At 37.1% G+C, this 17,288-nt stretch overlaps 2 protein-coding genes across 3 annotated transcripts; both read left to right on the top strand.

Moving 5' to 3' along the window:
* Positions 1-1,156: 1,156 nt before the first annotated feature.
* LOC140785360 (lysine-specific demethylase JMJ18-like) lies at positions 1,157-10,413 on the top strand. 2 transcript variants are annotated; one of them, XM_073133231.1, is made up of 12 exons: positions 1,157-1,419; positions 2,946-3,145; positions 3,631-3,696; positions 3,769-3,864; positions 4,027-4,557; positions 4,654-4,875; positions 5,208-5,369; positions 6,564-6,932; positions 7,017-8,205; positions 8,333-8,436; positions 9,123-9,320; positions 9,628-10,413. In XM_073133231.1, exons 2-12 carry the CDS (start codon positions 3,062-3,064, stop codon positions 10,039-10,041), a joined length of 3,435 nt encoding a protein of 1,144 aa, XP_072989332.1. In that variant the 5' UTR covers positions 1,157-1,419; positions 2,946-3,061; the 3' UTR covers positions 10,042-10,413. The 2 variants fall into 2 exon arrangements, with proteins under 2 accessions (XP_072989332.1, XP_072989333.1); XM_073133232.1 differs by having other exon boundaries at positions 1,184-1,419; positions 3,787-3,864.
* A 2,084-nt stretch (positions 10,414-12,497) lies between these two features.
* LOC140785295 (uncharacterized) lies at positions 12,498-14,123 on the top strand. The gene has a single exon (XM_073133125.1). The coding sequence runs from the start codon at positions 12,638-12,640 to the stop codon at positions 13,775-13,777; it is 1,140 nt and encodes a 379-aa protein (XP_072989226.1). The 5' UTR covers positions 12,498-12,637; the 3' UTR covers positions 13,778-14,123.
* The last annotated feature ends 3,165 nt before the right edge of the window (positions 14,124-17,288 follow it).

Below are 17,288 nucleotides of genomic sequence, written 5' to 3'. Positions count from 1 at the left end.
ATAAGAACGAACAAACTAAGCAATCTCTAAGCTCCAAAAAAAGTGCAAAATAGATCAAAAGGATGGACAGTGGACAGATCTTAATAGCCTATCTTCATAACCAACCAACTTTTCTACTCACTTTTTGTGCTTAAGAAGCTTCACATTCCCGATTCCCCTCCCCTTCAATTGGTTTTCCTTCCTTGTCGTGCCAGTAAAGCTTCGCCTTCCTAAGAATAAAGGCAGTGAGATTAAGAAAGAGGATAGAGATTATAAAAATGGAACCTTAAAGCGGCTGATGGACAGAGATGTAGGAGTGACTCACAGATCGAGGTGAACATCCTCGTCTTCCTCTCCGACGGTGAGGGCGACCTCCTCGAGCTTTATGATCAGCGGAATATGCTTCACCGGTGTCCTTTTATTCTCCGGCGGCCACCTCGGAGATCTCCTCCATCTTCTCGGTGCTTGGGAGTGAGAGAGGAAAGATGGAGATAGGCAGGGCTTCGTAGCAGCTGATGAAAAAGGAGTCGGCAGGGAGAGAGTGAGAGTTTATTGAGTTAATGGGTCGTGTAGGATTTATTATTTTAAGCTATGCACTATCCGTATTTGAAAACGCACACAGGGAGGCTAAGTGCAAATTGTTGGAAATAACTTTAAGCTAATTATAAGTAAAATTAATAGTAAAATTAATTTAGCTCATTGATTTATTATTATTATTATTTCTAAAGGCGTGCTCCTGGCTGGTTTAGCGACTTGAGCAGTGTTTATTTTGCTATATTTTGTGTGCATTTTGGCTTAATATAATGTAATTTTTGGCTATGCTATCATTATTCGCTAAGTTTTGGGTCTTGTATAACCTTTTTTTCATATGGGCTGGCCTAAAAGAAATTGTGGCACAAATAAATCATACGTTTTTTTTTTTAGAGGGTACTGTTGTCATCTTAAGAAGCTCGTTCATTACATAATTAAATACCACTACTTTATATTTATACACCATAAAAAGATTATGGAATTATTTTGGTGTCACCGCCGTCAATTCGGCAACGAATCTTAGACCACCGCAGAGGAACAAATCTCAGGATGGTGTTTTCGTAAATTTGGAGACAAGGAGGGGTAACTATAGATACCATCATTCCCAGGTAGTTTAGGTTTCGGTTAAAGTCCCTGCTTCGCGTTCGTTTAGACCCCTCCTTTTTCCCTAAGCTGAAAAAAAGAAAAGAAAAGAAAAAGAAAGAGTTTTAATCGGTTTCAAAGATTCCAACTTCTATCAAGAATTGGTATTTAAGGAAACGAACAGGAATTCCTCCGTCCGTCGGACAAAAACTCGTTAATTTTTCTTCCTTCAGTTCCCTTAGTTTAGGTATCTTCTTTGGCATCCGTGCTTCAAATTTGATCTCCCGGGCCATTGGGACCTCCAAATTAGCGAATTACGTGAAATAGGTAATACTGTTTCTTTCCTTATGGATTTAGAAATATTCATACGAATATATTCTTCATGCTGTTCTTCGTCTGCACCTTTGGCTTGGTGGGTTTAATTGCTTTCGATGTTGAGTTGGGTATTAGATCTGTAGCTTAGTATTGCTTTAGTTAATCCATAATGTTTCATCTGTCTCCCATTGTTTTGGTCTCCTTTTCCGTTTGTAAGGATTCTTGATGGATTGGTTTGGTGAAAACCCAAGTCTTGGATTGCTGATCTTTGGTGCCAACTGTCTGTTTTTTCATCTTTTGTGGGTTATGTAAGTCTGGAATGCCTTTTCCTTGAAGTGAATTTTACTAATGTGGTGAGTTGGATTTGTTTTCTATGCTTGTTAAAAGGTGAAGTGGATTTAGGGTTTGTTTTAAGATATGATATTCTGTGAAATTGTGTTCATGTTTCTTTCTTCAACTCTGTGCAGTCTGGTTTCTGTTATAATATGATTTTGTAACTTTGTTTTATCATAGGGCATATCACACGTAGAATTTGATTTCGTGGGTTAAAATATTTTAGATATTTTAGGTTAACTTCTTAATGAATTTCTATATGTCAGCAGGCAGTGCATTTTGTTTGTTATCGACGATTCTCTTACTAGTGGTAGGAACCCTTACCCATATGGAATTGTAAATTTTGGAAGGCTTTAGCTACCGCAAAGTACAGGAATAAGACTGAACCACCACTAGAAAATGCATCTAATTTTCTCAACATTGTCATCTTTGTGATGTTCTTGCAATGACTTAGAGGAGCTTGCTTATACTGAAGAAGGTAACGGGATATTTCCAGAAATATTGCAATGTAGAGCTTTCTGGATTTTCTTGGCTCTATTAATATTGACTTGAAATTGGATCAATAGGATTTGGGCAAGAAAACATGTCAAATCTTACAAAGGAAGGGCCTGAAACATTATGATTCCAGTTAAGAAAATATGAAACTGTGGCTAAAAGAAACATGTTAGTTATGTTTTAAGGAAGGAGCTGAAGTGCTGGTTTAATCTTTCAACCCTGATGACAGGCCTGATCAATTAGTAACCCAATACTTTCTTTCATGTACTATATGATTGAGACTTTACTTTCCTATGCATCTCCTCTTGGTAAGTCAGATATTCCATACACTTTTCTCATAGAGGCTCTCACTAGACTAAACCTTGACCATTTCCTTTTTTATTAACATATGACAATGATAGGAAGACATTGGCGTCATGTGCCATTCATTGTTGTCTTGTTTTCTGAACTATGAAGTACATTGGATGATTGTCTTGATCTGCTTGTGCACGTGCATGGTAACTATATTGGCTGAACAGGTTTGGTTATAATGTAAGTATATAACTGATTGGCTGATCACTTCATGTAAGTTTTGCCGGTAGTTAATTATGGTTGCAAGCTGAGATTTTAGTAGTTACCATGAGAGACAATAGTTTCATCCTAGGCTCTCATGTTGCATGCTTGTTTTGGATACTATCAGAACTAATTTAGTAGGCTTTAACTAACTCCAGGAGTGGTTCAGAATTCTGCAACACGCTATACGGCTTTAGTTGCTTAGGTGTAAGCTGCTGTGACACCTGCAGTACAAATAAGACGCTGCACAAGTCAACACGGTAGCTGTGATAAAATGAACATTAGACATTCTCCGAAATACAGGAGCAGGACAGATTGCAGCTCAGATGAGGAATCAGATTGTGAAATATTCTCCAAGGTTTGTACTTATTATACAAAAATTGACCTGTTCTCATTGTTTATATATATATGTATGTCCCTTATCCTGATGCACTGCATTCGATTGGTAATCATCTCCACATGCTACCAGCGCATTTCATCTATTTTCTTTGGATTCATATCCTGTGCCATTAAATATCAGATTTCTTATATGTATGGTAACAAGTTGGAAACATAACATATCATACAAGCTATACAGAAATATATTTATTTCATGCTATTTCGGTGTTTGCAACTTGAGTTACCATTAGATTGCATCAAACTGATGCAATTCCAACCAGGCTACTTAATCAGCAAAGTTAAACAGTATATTGTTTTAATCAAATGTATGTCCATATAATTGGGATGAATTTTATTGGATGAAGAGTCAAAACACAATATGGTGATAAAATGGCTCAGCAATTTGTAAGAAGCAGGCCATTACAATTTTTGATGCATCAGATCTTATTTTGCTGTGCTGTACAGAAGCAATTATCAACAAATTCCAAGAAAGATGGTGACAAATGCTCTGGTAGCTCTGAAGTACAAAAGGTTTGTGGCTGTCAGTCATATTGTTTTAAGAATTAATCTTGTCGTCACTAAGGTTAACTTGCCCCCCCATAGTGCTTAAATTTAAAGCAGATGACGGCAAGATGGTGTCCAGAAGAAGCATGCAGACCTTTCATCAAAGAAGCTCCTGTATTCTATCCTAGTGAGGAGGTAAGCTGTTTTCTCAAAAAAAAAAAAAAAAGGGAGGTAAGCTGTCCTTTTAGTGTATTTGTCAAATGATAGTCAGATGTTAGACATATGGTGTAATGCTCTTTTCTTGAGCATCAGTTATTTTTAAACTGATTTTGGTTTTACAACGCTTTTCTTTCTTAGGAGTTCAGTGATACCCTCGCTTACATTGCTAGCATACGTCAAAAAGCTGAACAATATGGCATATGCCGAATAGTTCCGCCTGCTTCCTGGAATCCTCCTTGTCCTCTGAAAGAGAAGAGATTCTGGGAAGCTGCTACTTTTTCAACTCGTGTTCAAGAAGTAGATTTGCTCCAAAATCGGGAGCCAACGAGGAAGAGATCTAGAAAAGATTGCCACAAGAAGAGGAAGAGAAAAAGGCGTACGAAGTTTGGTTTGAGTCGTAGATGCAGTGGGTCACACAATTCTGAAGTCAATGAATATGCTACTTTAGATACAGATAAAAAGTTTGGATTTCAATCCGGTTCAGATTTTACTCTTAAGACATTCCAAGCATATGCTGACAACTTCAAGATGCAGTATTTTGGAAGAAAAACTGCAGTTGATGATGTACCGTCCAGTAATGAGGATCCTGGAAAGAAGTGCCAGCCATCTGTTGAGGAAATTGAAGGGGAATATTGGCGGATAGTCGAGCAGCCAACAGATGAAGTCAAGGTAATAGCTGATATTTGTAGAAACTTAAAACACTTCTTTTCTTTCTTTTACAGGGTGGATGACATTGAACATTTTCATGTACTTATGCAATTGCAGGTTATGTATGGAGCTGATTTGGAAACTGGAGTATTTGGTAGTGGGTTCCCTAAAGCACCATCCACAAATGGAAAAGCCTCAGATCCATATGTGTTCTCAGGTTGGAACTTAAATAATTTTCCACGGCTCCCCGGTTCTATTCTTTCGTTTGAAAGCGGAGATATCTCTGGAGTATTAGTGCCTTGGCTATACATAGGGATGTGTTTTTCATCATTTTGTTGGGTGAGTATACATAAAGTCTTTCTCCTTTGCCACTTTTAGAGTTGTCTGAAAAGTCAAAGCATAAGTTTTCCTTTTTTATTTTAAACTAATAAGAAGCAAGAACCTAGTTCAGTTATATGGTGATGACTGTATTAAATATGTGAAGACCCTTGAAGGTGGAAGCTTACCTCATGTAAAATGAAAGTTATTATTATGAGTTTTTTACTTGCAAATAAGCTTACCTTCTCATTTGTTCCTTTTACTTGTTTTTTCCTCGTATGTGAAAATCGCATTTGTTTGTGATAATTTTGCCTGCAAATGTCTTACTGCAATTTAATTATGTTTGACAATAGCACGTAGAAGATCATCACTTCTACTCTATGAACTATATGCATTGGGGTGATCCAAAAGTGTGGTATGGTGTTCCTGGTAGTGAAGCCATCAATTTTGAAAGTGCCATGAGAAAGCATTTACCGGATCTGTTTGAAGAACAACCTGATTTGCTGCACGAATTGGTAAGTCCTGTCTAATTTGGATTTTATTTGATTTCTTATATGATCACTAAATTAAAGAATAACCTGATGAATAAGTAAGTCCTTATCTATTTCAATGTTCGTGTTTTCTATAATTTTTGAAACTATTACCTTATCAGCACCGAAGCTATTGTATGTTAGTAACAATTTTCTTCAAATCTGAAGCTAGTAAAGGATATCACTCTAATTTTATTTCTTTAGTAATTTTTCTCAACTCTTTTCCTAGTTGTTCCTCTTTAAATCTTGTGTTCTTTTGCAGCCTTTGTTCATGTTGTTAGTCATAATCTGATTGTCAAGCTTTACGTGATTCTGAAAAATCTTTTACTGTTCCATTAGGTTGCTGGTTCTTCTCTCTATCTTCTGAAACACATGAATTATGAATCATAGTATATTCGCATTATGAATTGTTGCAGAGCAGCTTGAGCACAAGCCAAAAATACATTTATTATGTACTTACTCTTATAGTTTGTTTTTTCTAGATTTGAGAGAAAGTTAACTTTGCTGACGAGCTGGCAAGTTAATTCTCTAAGTGAGCCAAATAACCTCAAATACAGGCATACTGTGAGCTTTGAAGTATGAATTATGAAATTCATTTGTAAAGCTAGTATTTTACACATATAAGAATGCATCCTATAGATTTCTATTATAAGCAAGGTAAGCCTTGAGACATTCTTAAGTACCTACCAGTTACCATAGAAACATTAAATGCCAAAAGTGCATAACAGAATGCTTTTCTTCAACAGCTCAACACCTCAAGCATATATAAGAATTATTGAAGCCTCATAACTATAGAAAAGGATATGAAGTAACCTCTTGTTTACAAATTAGCAGTTGAATTGACAAGTAAAATAGAAGAGTAATCGTTAAGGTATGTAATGCCAAGAACAGAATGAACTGCTTGCTTTTTCTCTATGGTGATTGAAAATGCAGAATGTAAATGGTTCTTAATTTACAATAGTGATCTTGTGGCCGATGCCTCTAGGGCTCAATGCTTTTCTTTAATTACTTGTTTTGAGTAATGGACATGCATCATTTTAGCCCCCAAGGCTAGTTTTTCTGAAAGTGTGTATTGGCATGTCATATATGATCTAAGAATGTATCATATGAGTCAAGTATATGTCTCTAGATATATAATGGGAATATTCCTAACCTGCTCCCATTGACCCATTGGTGCAGGTTACGCAGTTGTCTCCTTCAGTTCTAAAATCTGAGGGAGTTCCTGTTTACCGTGCCATTCAGAGATCTGGGGAATTCGTTCTCACTTTCCCAAGAGCATACCATGCTGGTTTCAATTGTGGTTTTAATTGTGCTGAGGCTGTGAATGTTGCTCCGATGGACTGGTTGCCACATGGGCAGTTTGCTGTTGAGCTTTATAGTAAGCAATGCCGGAAGACATCAGTGTCACATGACAAGTTATTATTAGGTGCTGCTAGAGAAGCAGTGAGAGCAATCTGGGACCTACATTTTTTGGGAAGGAGCAACTCTGACAACTTAAGATGGAAAAGTGCATGTGGGAAGGATGGAGTACTCACCAACGCTGTCAAGGTTAGTTTATTCCTGCAATTTTTCACCATGTTGGAGTCGGCAGTTCTTTCTCTCATCAGTGTCTCCTTTTTTACTTTTTGATAGGCAAGAGTTCTGATGGAGCAGAAAAAACGAGAAGGTCTTCCTAGTGTTTCGCAGATTAGAAAGATGGATAGAAGTTTTGATTTATCAAACGAGAGAGAATGTTCTTCATGCTTTTATGATCTACACTTATCTGCTGCTGGTTGTGAATACTGTTTGAATCGCTTTTCATGTTTGAGTCATGCAGAACAGATTTGCTCGTGCGATCCCAGTAAACGGTTTTTCCTTTTTCGTCATGACATAGAAGAGCTAGCTACACTTATCAAAGCTCTAGAAGGTGATTTGAATGCAGTGCGGTTCTGGGGATTGAATGATCTAGAATTTGCTCTGGATTTGTCATTGGAAGAACAGAAGAAATTAAGAGACTCCAACGAAACTAATGTACTGAGGCACTCGGAAAGAAGTCAATCTAGATTGCAGAACCAAATAATTGATCCCACTGTTGGAGTTATGTACATTTCTGATCAGGATGGTGGTTGTCATGCATTGGAAATTGATTATATGAACCCTAGTATGAGCCAGATTTGCCTGCCAGACCATGACAACAATTCAGAAGTTGAAATTTGCCAAGGGCAGGAAATATTTTCTGCCAGTAAAGCTGATGGTAAAAGTGAAAGTGGAATCCTAACTGAAGAAGCCAATATACGGCAATGCAAAATTTCACGCCAGTCAGTAAAAGGTGTTAAAAACTGTGAAGGAGGTCATAATCAGCTTCCTCTCTGTAGGATGGAACAATCATTCAGAGAAGCAAAGACTAGAGATCTAACATTTTTTGATTGCAGGGGTGAACAAGCATGGCATCCAGGTATAATGAAACAAGAAAATTCCTCTTGTTCCTTGGGCATCGATGCCGGTGGTCATGAAAAACAATCTCCTGATTCAGTTCTCTGGATCAGTTCTATCAACAGAAGTGTTGAACACTCTCACAATAGAGATACCAAGTGGCTCAGTAAGTCTAGTGTTAAGATTTTTGGTGCTGAGTTTCCACTTCAGTCACACTTATCTACAATTTCAGTGGATCAGAGTAACCGATTCGCTGATGCTGTTAAAGGCCAGTTTGATTTAATCAATCAAATTGGTTATGAAACAGAAAAGTTTAAGCAGTTGTCAGATTATTCTATTGAGCCCCTTAACTTTGGAAAAATAAAGCCCGGAACAAAATGGTCCAGCATGAAAGCCATCTTTCCAGAAGGTACATATGAGAGTTGTATGTTTGCACTGCCATATAGCTGATCAAGTATATAGAGTTGTGCAGAAGTTCAGATTAGTTTATGCAAATCGCGCCTTAGTTTGTTAAACATTAAATCTGATCTTTGCAGGATTCAGAAGCCGAGTCAGGTTCTTCAGTGTGCTTGATCCGACCAAATTGTGTTACTATATATCAGAAGTACTGGATGCCGGAGTTCTTGGGCCTCTTTTCAAGGTGAATCTGTTTATATATAATGTTACGTCTTTATAAATGATCATGTTTTTCCATATCCATCTCCTGGACATGTTATTCAATAGATTTTCGGAAACACACACAAATCAATGATCAATATAAGTACTGTTAGTCTTAGTGCCATCTTTTTTTTTCATTGACAAAGTCACGCTTGTATAATTGATGTGGCAAATCATCATTGTTCATTGAGCCAATGACACTAAGCACATGAGTAGATCCCATGGGCATGATTGGTTTTGCACATGCCATTCCAAAACTATGCTTCCCTATCAGAATGCATGTTCTTTACACAAAGGGGAGCCTAGTCTTATCAATTGCGTCTATAAATTTACTTTAACATTTGTCAGATCTTAAGATCAAATCAGTCTTTTATCCACCTTTATGATGCATGAGGTCATGAATAAACACGCCAATAAAAACTTTTTTTAAGGCCGTTTGTAAACTTTATACTTCTTGTCCTGGTCAATCTTATAATGTGGTAATTCTGAGTTTGAAATGCTGCAAAGTGAATGATCTGTTATCATCTGAACAATAGGTCAAATCATAGATATTAATGTAATATCTTTTCAATTCAAATCCTACCTTCTATGGACTCCATAATTCTTTGGTTTATTAGATTCTTGCAATTCCAATTTGTCACTATATTTCTTTACTCTTGTTATTGGCAGGTTACAGTAGAAGAGAAGCAAGAGGAGATCTTCCTTCATTGTTCTCCAGAGCAGTGTTGGGACATGTTACGAGAGAGGCTGAATCAAGAGATAATCAAACATTGTGACCTTGGAAAGAAGAACCTTCCTTCACTTCAGCCAGCAGGGAGTATTGACGGGCTTGAAATGTTTGGGTTTTTGTCACCCGCAATCAGTCAGGTATTTCTGCCTTGGACAAAATGTCTTTGTGCTATGAGTAGGAGCCATATGACTGAAATCCACCAATATTGAGATTATTAAGCTACTCTGTATCTGTTGTCACTAAGTTCTTGCAAAGAAATTAAGCATACAAGTTTATTTGATCTTTAGCTGCGGATAAAAATGCATGTCCTACTAATTGTAGGAAGAACGAGTTTTTTTTCAACTGTAAGAAACATTAGAAATTTTTTTTATTGATACATTTGAGATGATTGTATGAAAGGTTGCTAATTCAAGCGATACGTCTAATGATCAAATGCCTTGACAGGTAATTGAGGCTCTCGACCCATTACACCAATGCAGGGAGTACTGGGATGCAAAGATTGATGCACCGGTGATTTATGAACCAATGGAAGCTAACAATAATTTCAAAGAGCCTTCATGCAATTTAATTACCAGCAATGGATCAGAATTGAATAAAGGCCAATCAGAGAGCTCAGATAAGACTCACAGCTGGTTATCTAGAGCAGGGGCAAGTAACTTGGAGAAGGATATGTTACATACAGGTAAAAATAGATCACTTGAAGAGGTACGGCAGGTGCTTGGAGGACTACTTAGAAAGGCAAGTATCGAAGAATTGAAGATGGTGCACAGAATTTTCTGCAGTGGGTTAGATAGCGACACTGGGAGAGCTGCATTAGATGCTCTGCTAGATGCAATCCAGATGAATGTACACAGATAATGATGCCAAAGAATGCAAATAACTTAGTCTAACAGGACCTGTTTTCGTTGAGGAGGAAATAGCACTAGCTTCATGACAATTCTCGATACAGTCACCATTCTTTCATCTACTGGTAGTTGTTATTTACTTCATTTTTTTTACGAGCTTCCATGCAGAACATGGTGGGGTCTGGTATGCTTCTATCAATACTTGTGCCTTTCTATGTTCTGATGGAAGTTTATTTGCTTAATTTACTTTGATTGTGAGTTATATCTAACTGGTCCATGTATTATATATAGTCAATGCGGCCAATTGCCTCATTTTCACAACATTTTTGGAGGAACTCCTCCAGTTATATAAATTAAAAAGGAAACAGCATTCGAGCACATGAAATTATCTTTGGTTCTGTACTTGCGATTTTGGTACTCTTGGATTATTATGAAAAAGTAATATAAAAAGTAATAAGTAGTGATATGAAAATCTAATAAAAATTAATATCAATATTTACTGGCGTCCAAATATTATAAATTTGACTGGCAGGAGGAGAAAAGGGTAATGAACACTTTCTCTTTTGAGAAAACAAGAAAAAAGAAAACCAATTTGATGAACGAAGTGACCGTTGGTTTGGAGGTATTGCTGGCAAGTGGCAACTCATCGTTGACTGCTCTATGACTGCCCCAGGGGGCCCCACAGAGATACTTTTTTTTTCCTTCTTTTCTCCACTTTTTCTCTCATTAGAAAATTTAAAAGCTGTTTGTTGGACTGCTTGATGCTTTTCTGTACTGCTGTATCTTTTGTCGTTTTCTCTATGAATGGATAAGGACCAATAGATAGCAAGGTGCTCTTGGGATAAAAAGAAGTTGGGGAGGGTTTTGTAATTCAATTTGTATTTTAAATTTTATTTCTAAATTGTGTATAATCTAATTACTATAAAATATGTATTGATTATAGAAAACGTCTTCACTCAATTTTATATGCTAAATGAAAAAAAAATTAAATATAATTAAATTGTAAAAGCCTAAAAAAAAGGTCTCCTATTATTTTTGTATGCTTGATTAGGAAAAGATGATAAATCTTAATAATATGTTAGATAAAAAATAAGGGATAAAGTATGATATTTGGTTATGTTAGTTAGAACAAGGGGCAAAAAAATGATTGAATTAATTTTATTGCAATTTTCTAAAATTATTATATTGTTTATTCATAGTTATTTTAGAATTTCTACTCGTAATGTAAAGAAATATTTGAATAAAGAAATTTGAGAGAGGCAAACTAACTCTTTTTTTAGAATTAGAATAACTCAATGCTTTATCCTAATTTCTCTTTATCTCAACCAAAGCTGAGTTTATCGATAAATAGAGTCCACTTATCTTGTCAAACGTGTAAGAACTGTGTATTTTTGTCTCACTATATATTTATGTGATCTGTGGATATGTATATCCTTAAATAACATCTTGCTAACGGATGGTAGTTTTCTAAATATATATTATTTATTAACTGGTGGTAAAAAATATCCAAAGCGTATATAGATAGATAGATAGATGGATAGATAGATAGATAGATAGATACAGGAAGTGGTTAGAGTGGCTGCCATGTGCGGCAAGAAACGAGCCAAAAATGAACTACTTGGTTTTGAACTACGTAACGACACTGCCATGTTCTCAAGTCGCATAGATACTGAGTTGCTACCAAATCTATATAATTCCCCCCCAACCCCAACTCCAACTCCTAAGATCAAAGTATTTCTTTGGAGATATTGCCGAGTCCGCTCTAATACGTAAACTTTATAGGAGAACTAACCCAGTAGTTATAGCTAATTAATTATCTTAGAGGGTTGATTCAAATTATATGACCGGCTTATATCCTATAAATATAATTGTCACGATGGTTTTGTTATAACAAAATATTCATAATATATTATTATTTACCGTTAACAAATACATATAAATAATTAAAAAAAATTCTTTCTTGAAATTTAATAGAAGATATTTTTCTTTTTATTAGGATACTAGATGAATAATTCTTTTCAATCTAAGTTTGGTCTTAATATTGATTAACTAAAACAAAGATTTGGATGACAATTATGATATATATTGAAGAATCTATTGTTTTAAAAGTTTTTAGTATGTATATTCGATGGAGGGTTGCGATGAGTTGGCGAGAGAATCACGTGGCAGAGCGAAGGGATCGAGGTGTAGTCAACGTCAGTGGCGGTGGCAGAGCTGTCTAATTGCTGGGATGAGGGGAGAGCGAAAGCCAAGTTATTTAAGAGAGATTAATCTCATCAAAATGTATATAATACGGCGTATAAGAAAGATTATAGAAATAGAAGCAGAGCAAAAGTGCAAATCACTATGCATCTGGAAAGCCGTTGGATTCTACCGAGTTTCTCCCATCCCATCCCAAGCGCCACGTAGTCTTCAGTTGTTTATTTGTACGCATCCCTGAAAGGACGTCTATTTATCCAATCCGAAGACCCTCTGTCCACTATATAATCCCATTCCGATTCCCATTCCCATTCCCATTTCCCATTCCCCATTCCCCTTGTCCGCTTTCCCCGTAACGGAAACGCTAAAGTTCCTCTCCTCCGACGAAAACTCTTGATTCATGCTCGCAGATGGCCTCCGCATGCGTCAACAGCTCCGTTGCCATGTCCCCAGATCCCTTCTGGCCCAGCCCTAGGATCTCCTTCAGCTGCGACCTCGCCGGCGATGCGGCCTCGATGATCTCGCTGGAGAAGCCGGATCCCGACAGACTCTCCAAAGATCTTTCCGATTTCGAGTTCCGCCTCGACGATCCTGTTGCGATGCTTCCAGCTGACGAGTTGTTCTCAGGGGGTAAGCTGGTCCCGCTCCAGCAGACGGTGGCGCCGGCGCCTCCGCTGCCGGAGGCGGACGTCTCACCGCTGGAGCCGCCTCGGATCGCGGAGGTTATCGGATCTGAGGGTCTGGCGCCGTCTCCGAAGGCTCCGAGGTGCTCGAGCCGGTGGAGGGAGCTGTTAGGGCTCAGGAGGCAGCAGGGCTCCAAGGCGGAGGTGCAGACCCAGAAGCAGAATGCGATCCCATCGAAGAACGCTAGAAACACTAACTCTAACCCTAGATCCATCCGCCATCTCCTCCACCGGAACCCTAGATCCGCGGGGCTCGATCCATCCCTGAGCCTCCCGCTCCTGCGCGACTCCGAATCCGACTCCATTTCCGTCGCGATCTCCTCCCGCCTCTCTCTATCCTCGTCCTCCTCCTCCGGGTCCGAGCACGGCGATCGACCCCGCCTCTCCCTCGACTCGGACAAGCCTAATCCTAGTCAGGTCCAGATCCGCCCCAGGGTCCGTCTCCCGCGGCCCAGACCCACGGCACCGTCAGCCGCCGGATCGTCTCGTATGGGCCGGGCTCCGGTCCGGCGGCCGTCGGACGGTGAGGCGGCGGCGCCGGTGCCGCCGCGGGGGTCGTCGGTGGATAGCCCGAGGATGACGGCGGCGGGGAAGGTTGTGTTCCAAAGCTTGGAAAGGAGCTCTAGTAGTCCGGGCAGCTTCAACGGTGGGCCGAGGCCGAAGTATCGAGGAATAGAGCGGTCGTACTCGGCGAACGTTCGCATCGCTCCGGTGCTCAACGTACCGGTTTGCTCCCTTCGCGGATCGGGCAAGTCCGTGTCTGTTTTCGGATTCGGGCAGTTGTTTGGTCCGCAGAGGAAAGAGAGAGAGGGGTTGGCAACGGCGAGGAGTGGGATCAAGGTAAGGTTCGAGAAGGAGAAGGCTTGAAAAAATCCAAAAAAAAAAATAAAAAAAAAATCTCCAGGTAAGAAGGAAAAGCAAGAAATTTGGGAAAAAAAGAGAGAGAAAAAAACTACTTCCTAGTTTGGTTTAATTTGTTCGTTTCTCCAAGGAAATCTCGCCATTTCTTTTGCCCCTACTAATATTGTTGTAAATAATTAGACGTTATGATGTAAGTTATCCCCTCCCCTTGTCCGCTTGCCCTATGGATTTTTGTTGGACTTCTTTGCTTATTTTTTATCTGAGTTTTTTTTTTCTTTAATTTATTTATATGCATGTAACCATCTACAACTTTATGAAAAAGATCACCTCCTCCTCATGTGTTCACAAATAAGTTCTTTGACTCTTTCCTTGTTTGTCCTTGTCCTTTGTCATTTTTATTTGGTGAAAGGCGCCTACGTTTACATACCTCCCGCAATTTCTTTTCCTTGCAATTTGGCAAATGTGGGCAAGTGATAGAGATAACATCATTTCTAACAAATGACAAATGTTGTAGATGCAAAGAAAAGAGCTCCATTGAGTTCCTATAATTTTTAAATGAATTTATTTGCTGGGACCGTTCACCGTTGGAATCTAGCCATCATCACATATCAGAGGTCCATGTTAGCACTCTTCAGTACTACTGTACAAGTGTCTGGACAACTGTTTCCATGTGATGCTGCATGTTATAGCGCGTTGTTCTGTTGGCATATATGAATCTCGAATAGGTAAATTACAAATTACCCCTTTAATTATATCTAAAGTTATCCTTTTAATTACAAATTATTTCATTTATTCACCGAAATTGCTTACTATTTTACTATGGTCCTAAATAAAACGCTAAATTATTAAGCATTTCACACAGCTAAAAGTAAACGCTAATTCAATCAATATGTTTTTTTTAAATAAAATGCTGATATTTGATTAGAAAAAATAGTAACAATTTAGCTATTTAGTAGAAAAAGTGAATATACATAAAACATTAAAAAAATATTAAATATTTTATTGTTAAAAATATCAAACAAGAAATATATAAATAAAAATAAAAAGAAAATATTTGTTATGAAATGTTTATATTTTTCTGTTCGATTCTTTATTTTGTTCATAATATATATCATTGTAAAGATATAATTTTGTTTTTATAAATTAAAATTACGTAATAATTTTCTGAAGCTAACTGTGCTTGGGATAAAAAAAAAAACTATAGCTATTTTAAATTTTACTTCTAATATTACAAAAAAAATATTTAAATTTTCAGTATATTTTAATATAAAATGCTGATATGATTAACCAAGGTAAAACTTATCAATATAGGATTAAGGTGCCATTTATTTTGGTACGAAGTTTGAGATAGACTAAGTTTTAAAAGCGAGCCAGTTTGTTCAAAATCTACTCTTGAAATTGTTTAAAATTTCTTAATCCAAAATAACAGAAAAATAAAATTAAAAAAAAATGATTAGATATAATTTTTCAGTGTACCTATCTAAAATCTACTTGGTTATTAATTTCCGTAATTCTCTTTTCGTCGAGGTGTCATTTGCAAACTTCGCCTGTTGTCCGAGTTGGATCCTTAGTGAATAAAATATTCTTTTAATATATCAAATCAAATTAAAGTGGATCAGAGTGTAGCTGCAGACTGCAAGCTCGCTTCTGACAACGAAATCCTGGATGGATGTGATGTTGATCTGATGGTTTCTATTCGCTTTCGTTCTCTCTCTCTCTCTCTCTCTCTTTTTTTTCCTTCTAAAAAATAAACAATAAAAGAAGAAAAAAAACCTCATCTTGTTCTTGTTGTTGGTTTCTCCCGAAACTCCTGTCGCTCTCTTCTGTAATAAGATTCCATCTCCCGTTCCTGTTCTTGTGGCCTTCTATTAATTAGCCTAATGACTCTTAATTTCTGCTCAAGTATAATCACCCTGCATAATTTTAAACTATGTGTGACAAGGAGGACACTCCTTCCTCTTTATAAATGTGTACGAGTATTAAGCACGAATAAAAAAAAGGGTTTATACGTACATTTTACTAAACAAGAAGATGTGATAATCTTTTATCAAACTGCAAAAGTTCTAGTTGCCGGATATATAAAAGAGAACATGAATAGTGGATTGCCGGATAAAGCGGACGTGAATGGTATACCGAACAGTAGAAGCCTCATCAATCTGTCTCTGGTTTTGGTGATCAGTAGGGTAATAATGGCCTGTGAATATAAGTTTTACTGGCATGCAAAATTATCAGAATATTACATTGGGTTGCTCGTTACGTGTGTTTGAGATAGACTATCTAATAATGGCCACAGGGTTTTAAACACTTAAAACCTCCATAATAAAGACAGCCTAGGTTTGTCCCCATTAAGTGCTGCATATGTCAGTCCTTTTGTCCTGCTTCATCTAATCTCTTTCTGTTACTGCTCATTGCTCCTTAGGAGTAAGTCCTTGTCTGCACGTCTGTGCTGCTAATATTCTACAGTCGGTTGAGTGTGTGTGAATAGTAACACTAGTCACACTGCCTTCACTGCTTCACATGAATTCAAATAATTGATGGGCCACCGAGCTCATTATAGCCATTGACGGAGTTTTTGACCATTCCAGCCTCATCCAAGCTTTATATACCCAACAATAAACCACACTAAAATATTAATAAAATGGTGAATTATTCAGTATTTTTATTACGGTAAACCAACACATCTAAAAGAAATTATTAAGTCATGGACTTCCGGTATGGTATACTAAAAAAACTGTTATGTTTACTGCCTTTTCAACTTATAAATAAAACACTGATCAATTTAGTACTTTACTCTCGAGTTGATGACATAGATGCTAATAAGATGGCAAAAGGATTCCTTTTAGTTTTATCTTTGGGATGTATCATTTCGTTAAATAAAATTTGGGGAGGTTTTTACATAATTATCACCGAAAGCTTTCAAAATATTATAATTACTACTAAAATCATTGTGCTCTTTTAAAAATATTATTTTATTAGTTACTTCTAACTAATCACAATTAAAATTAAAATTCAATTAAAAGACTATTTTGTCATCATATAAGTTGTTTAAAATGTTTCATAGGATAATAAAATCTATCTTCTCTTATGCAAGACAAGAATTATATTATTGACAAATAATTTACAATCTAAATTTCAAAAGAGAAGGATATTTTAGTTATTTATGTGTGCTTATTAATATTAAAAATTAATCATAATGGCTATCTTAAAAGAGTCACAAAAATAATAGCAATTATGATATTCTAAAGAATGTAACGAAGTGACAATTATTATTATTTTTTTTTAAAAATCTTATATACCATCTCTTGCTTACTATGACAAAATTCTAATATCCAAGTTACAATTATGTACAACATCACTAATTTTCTATTGGATCTAATTAAAAAAAAAAAGCTGAATAGAGGCAGAATAGGGCCTTGAAGAGGTGGATCCAACGGAACAGGGCAGCCCATTTGTGCCAAAACTAGGCAGGAAATTGGATAAATGATCAAAGCTTTGGGCCAATACTAGGATAAGGCCG

Source organism: Typha latifolia, chromosome 3 (genome assembly GCF_019914945.1).
Source record: "Typha latifolia isolate L0001 chromosome 3, TyphaL0001v2, whole genome shotgun sequence".
NCBI classification, from domain to species: domain Eukaryota; kingdom Viridiplantae; phylum Streptophyta; class Magnoliopsida; order Poales; family Typhaceae; genus Typha; species Typha latifolia.
The sequence above is the reverse complement of the archived record's forward strand: the minus strand, read 5'-3'. Positions and strand labels throughout refer to the sequence as shown.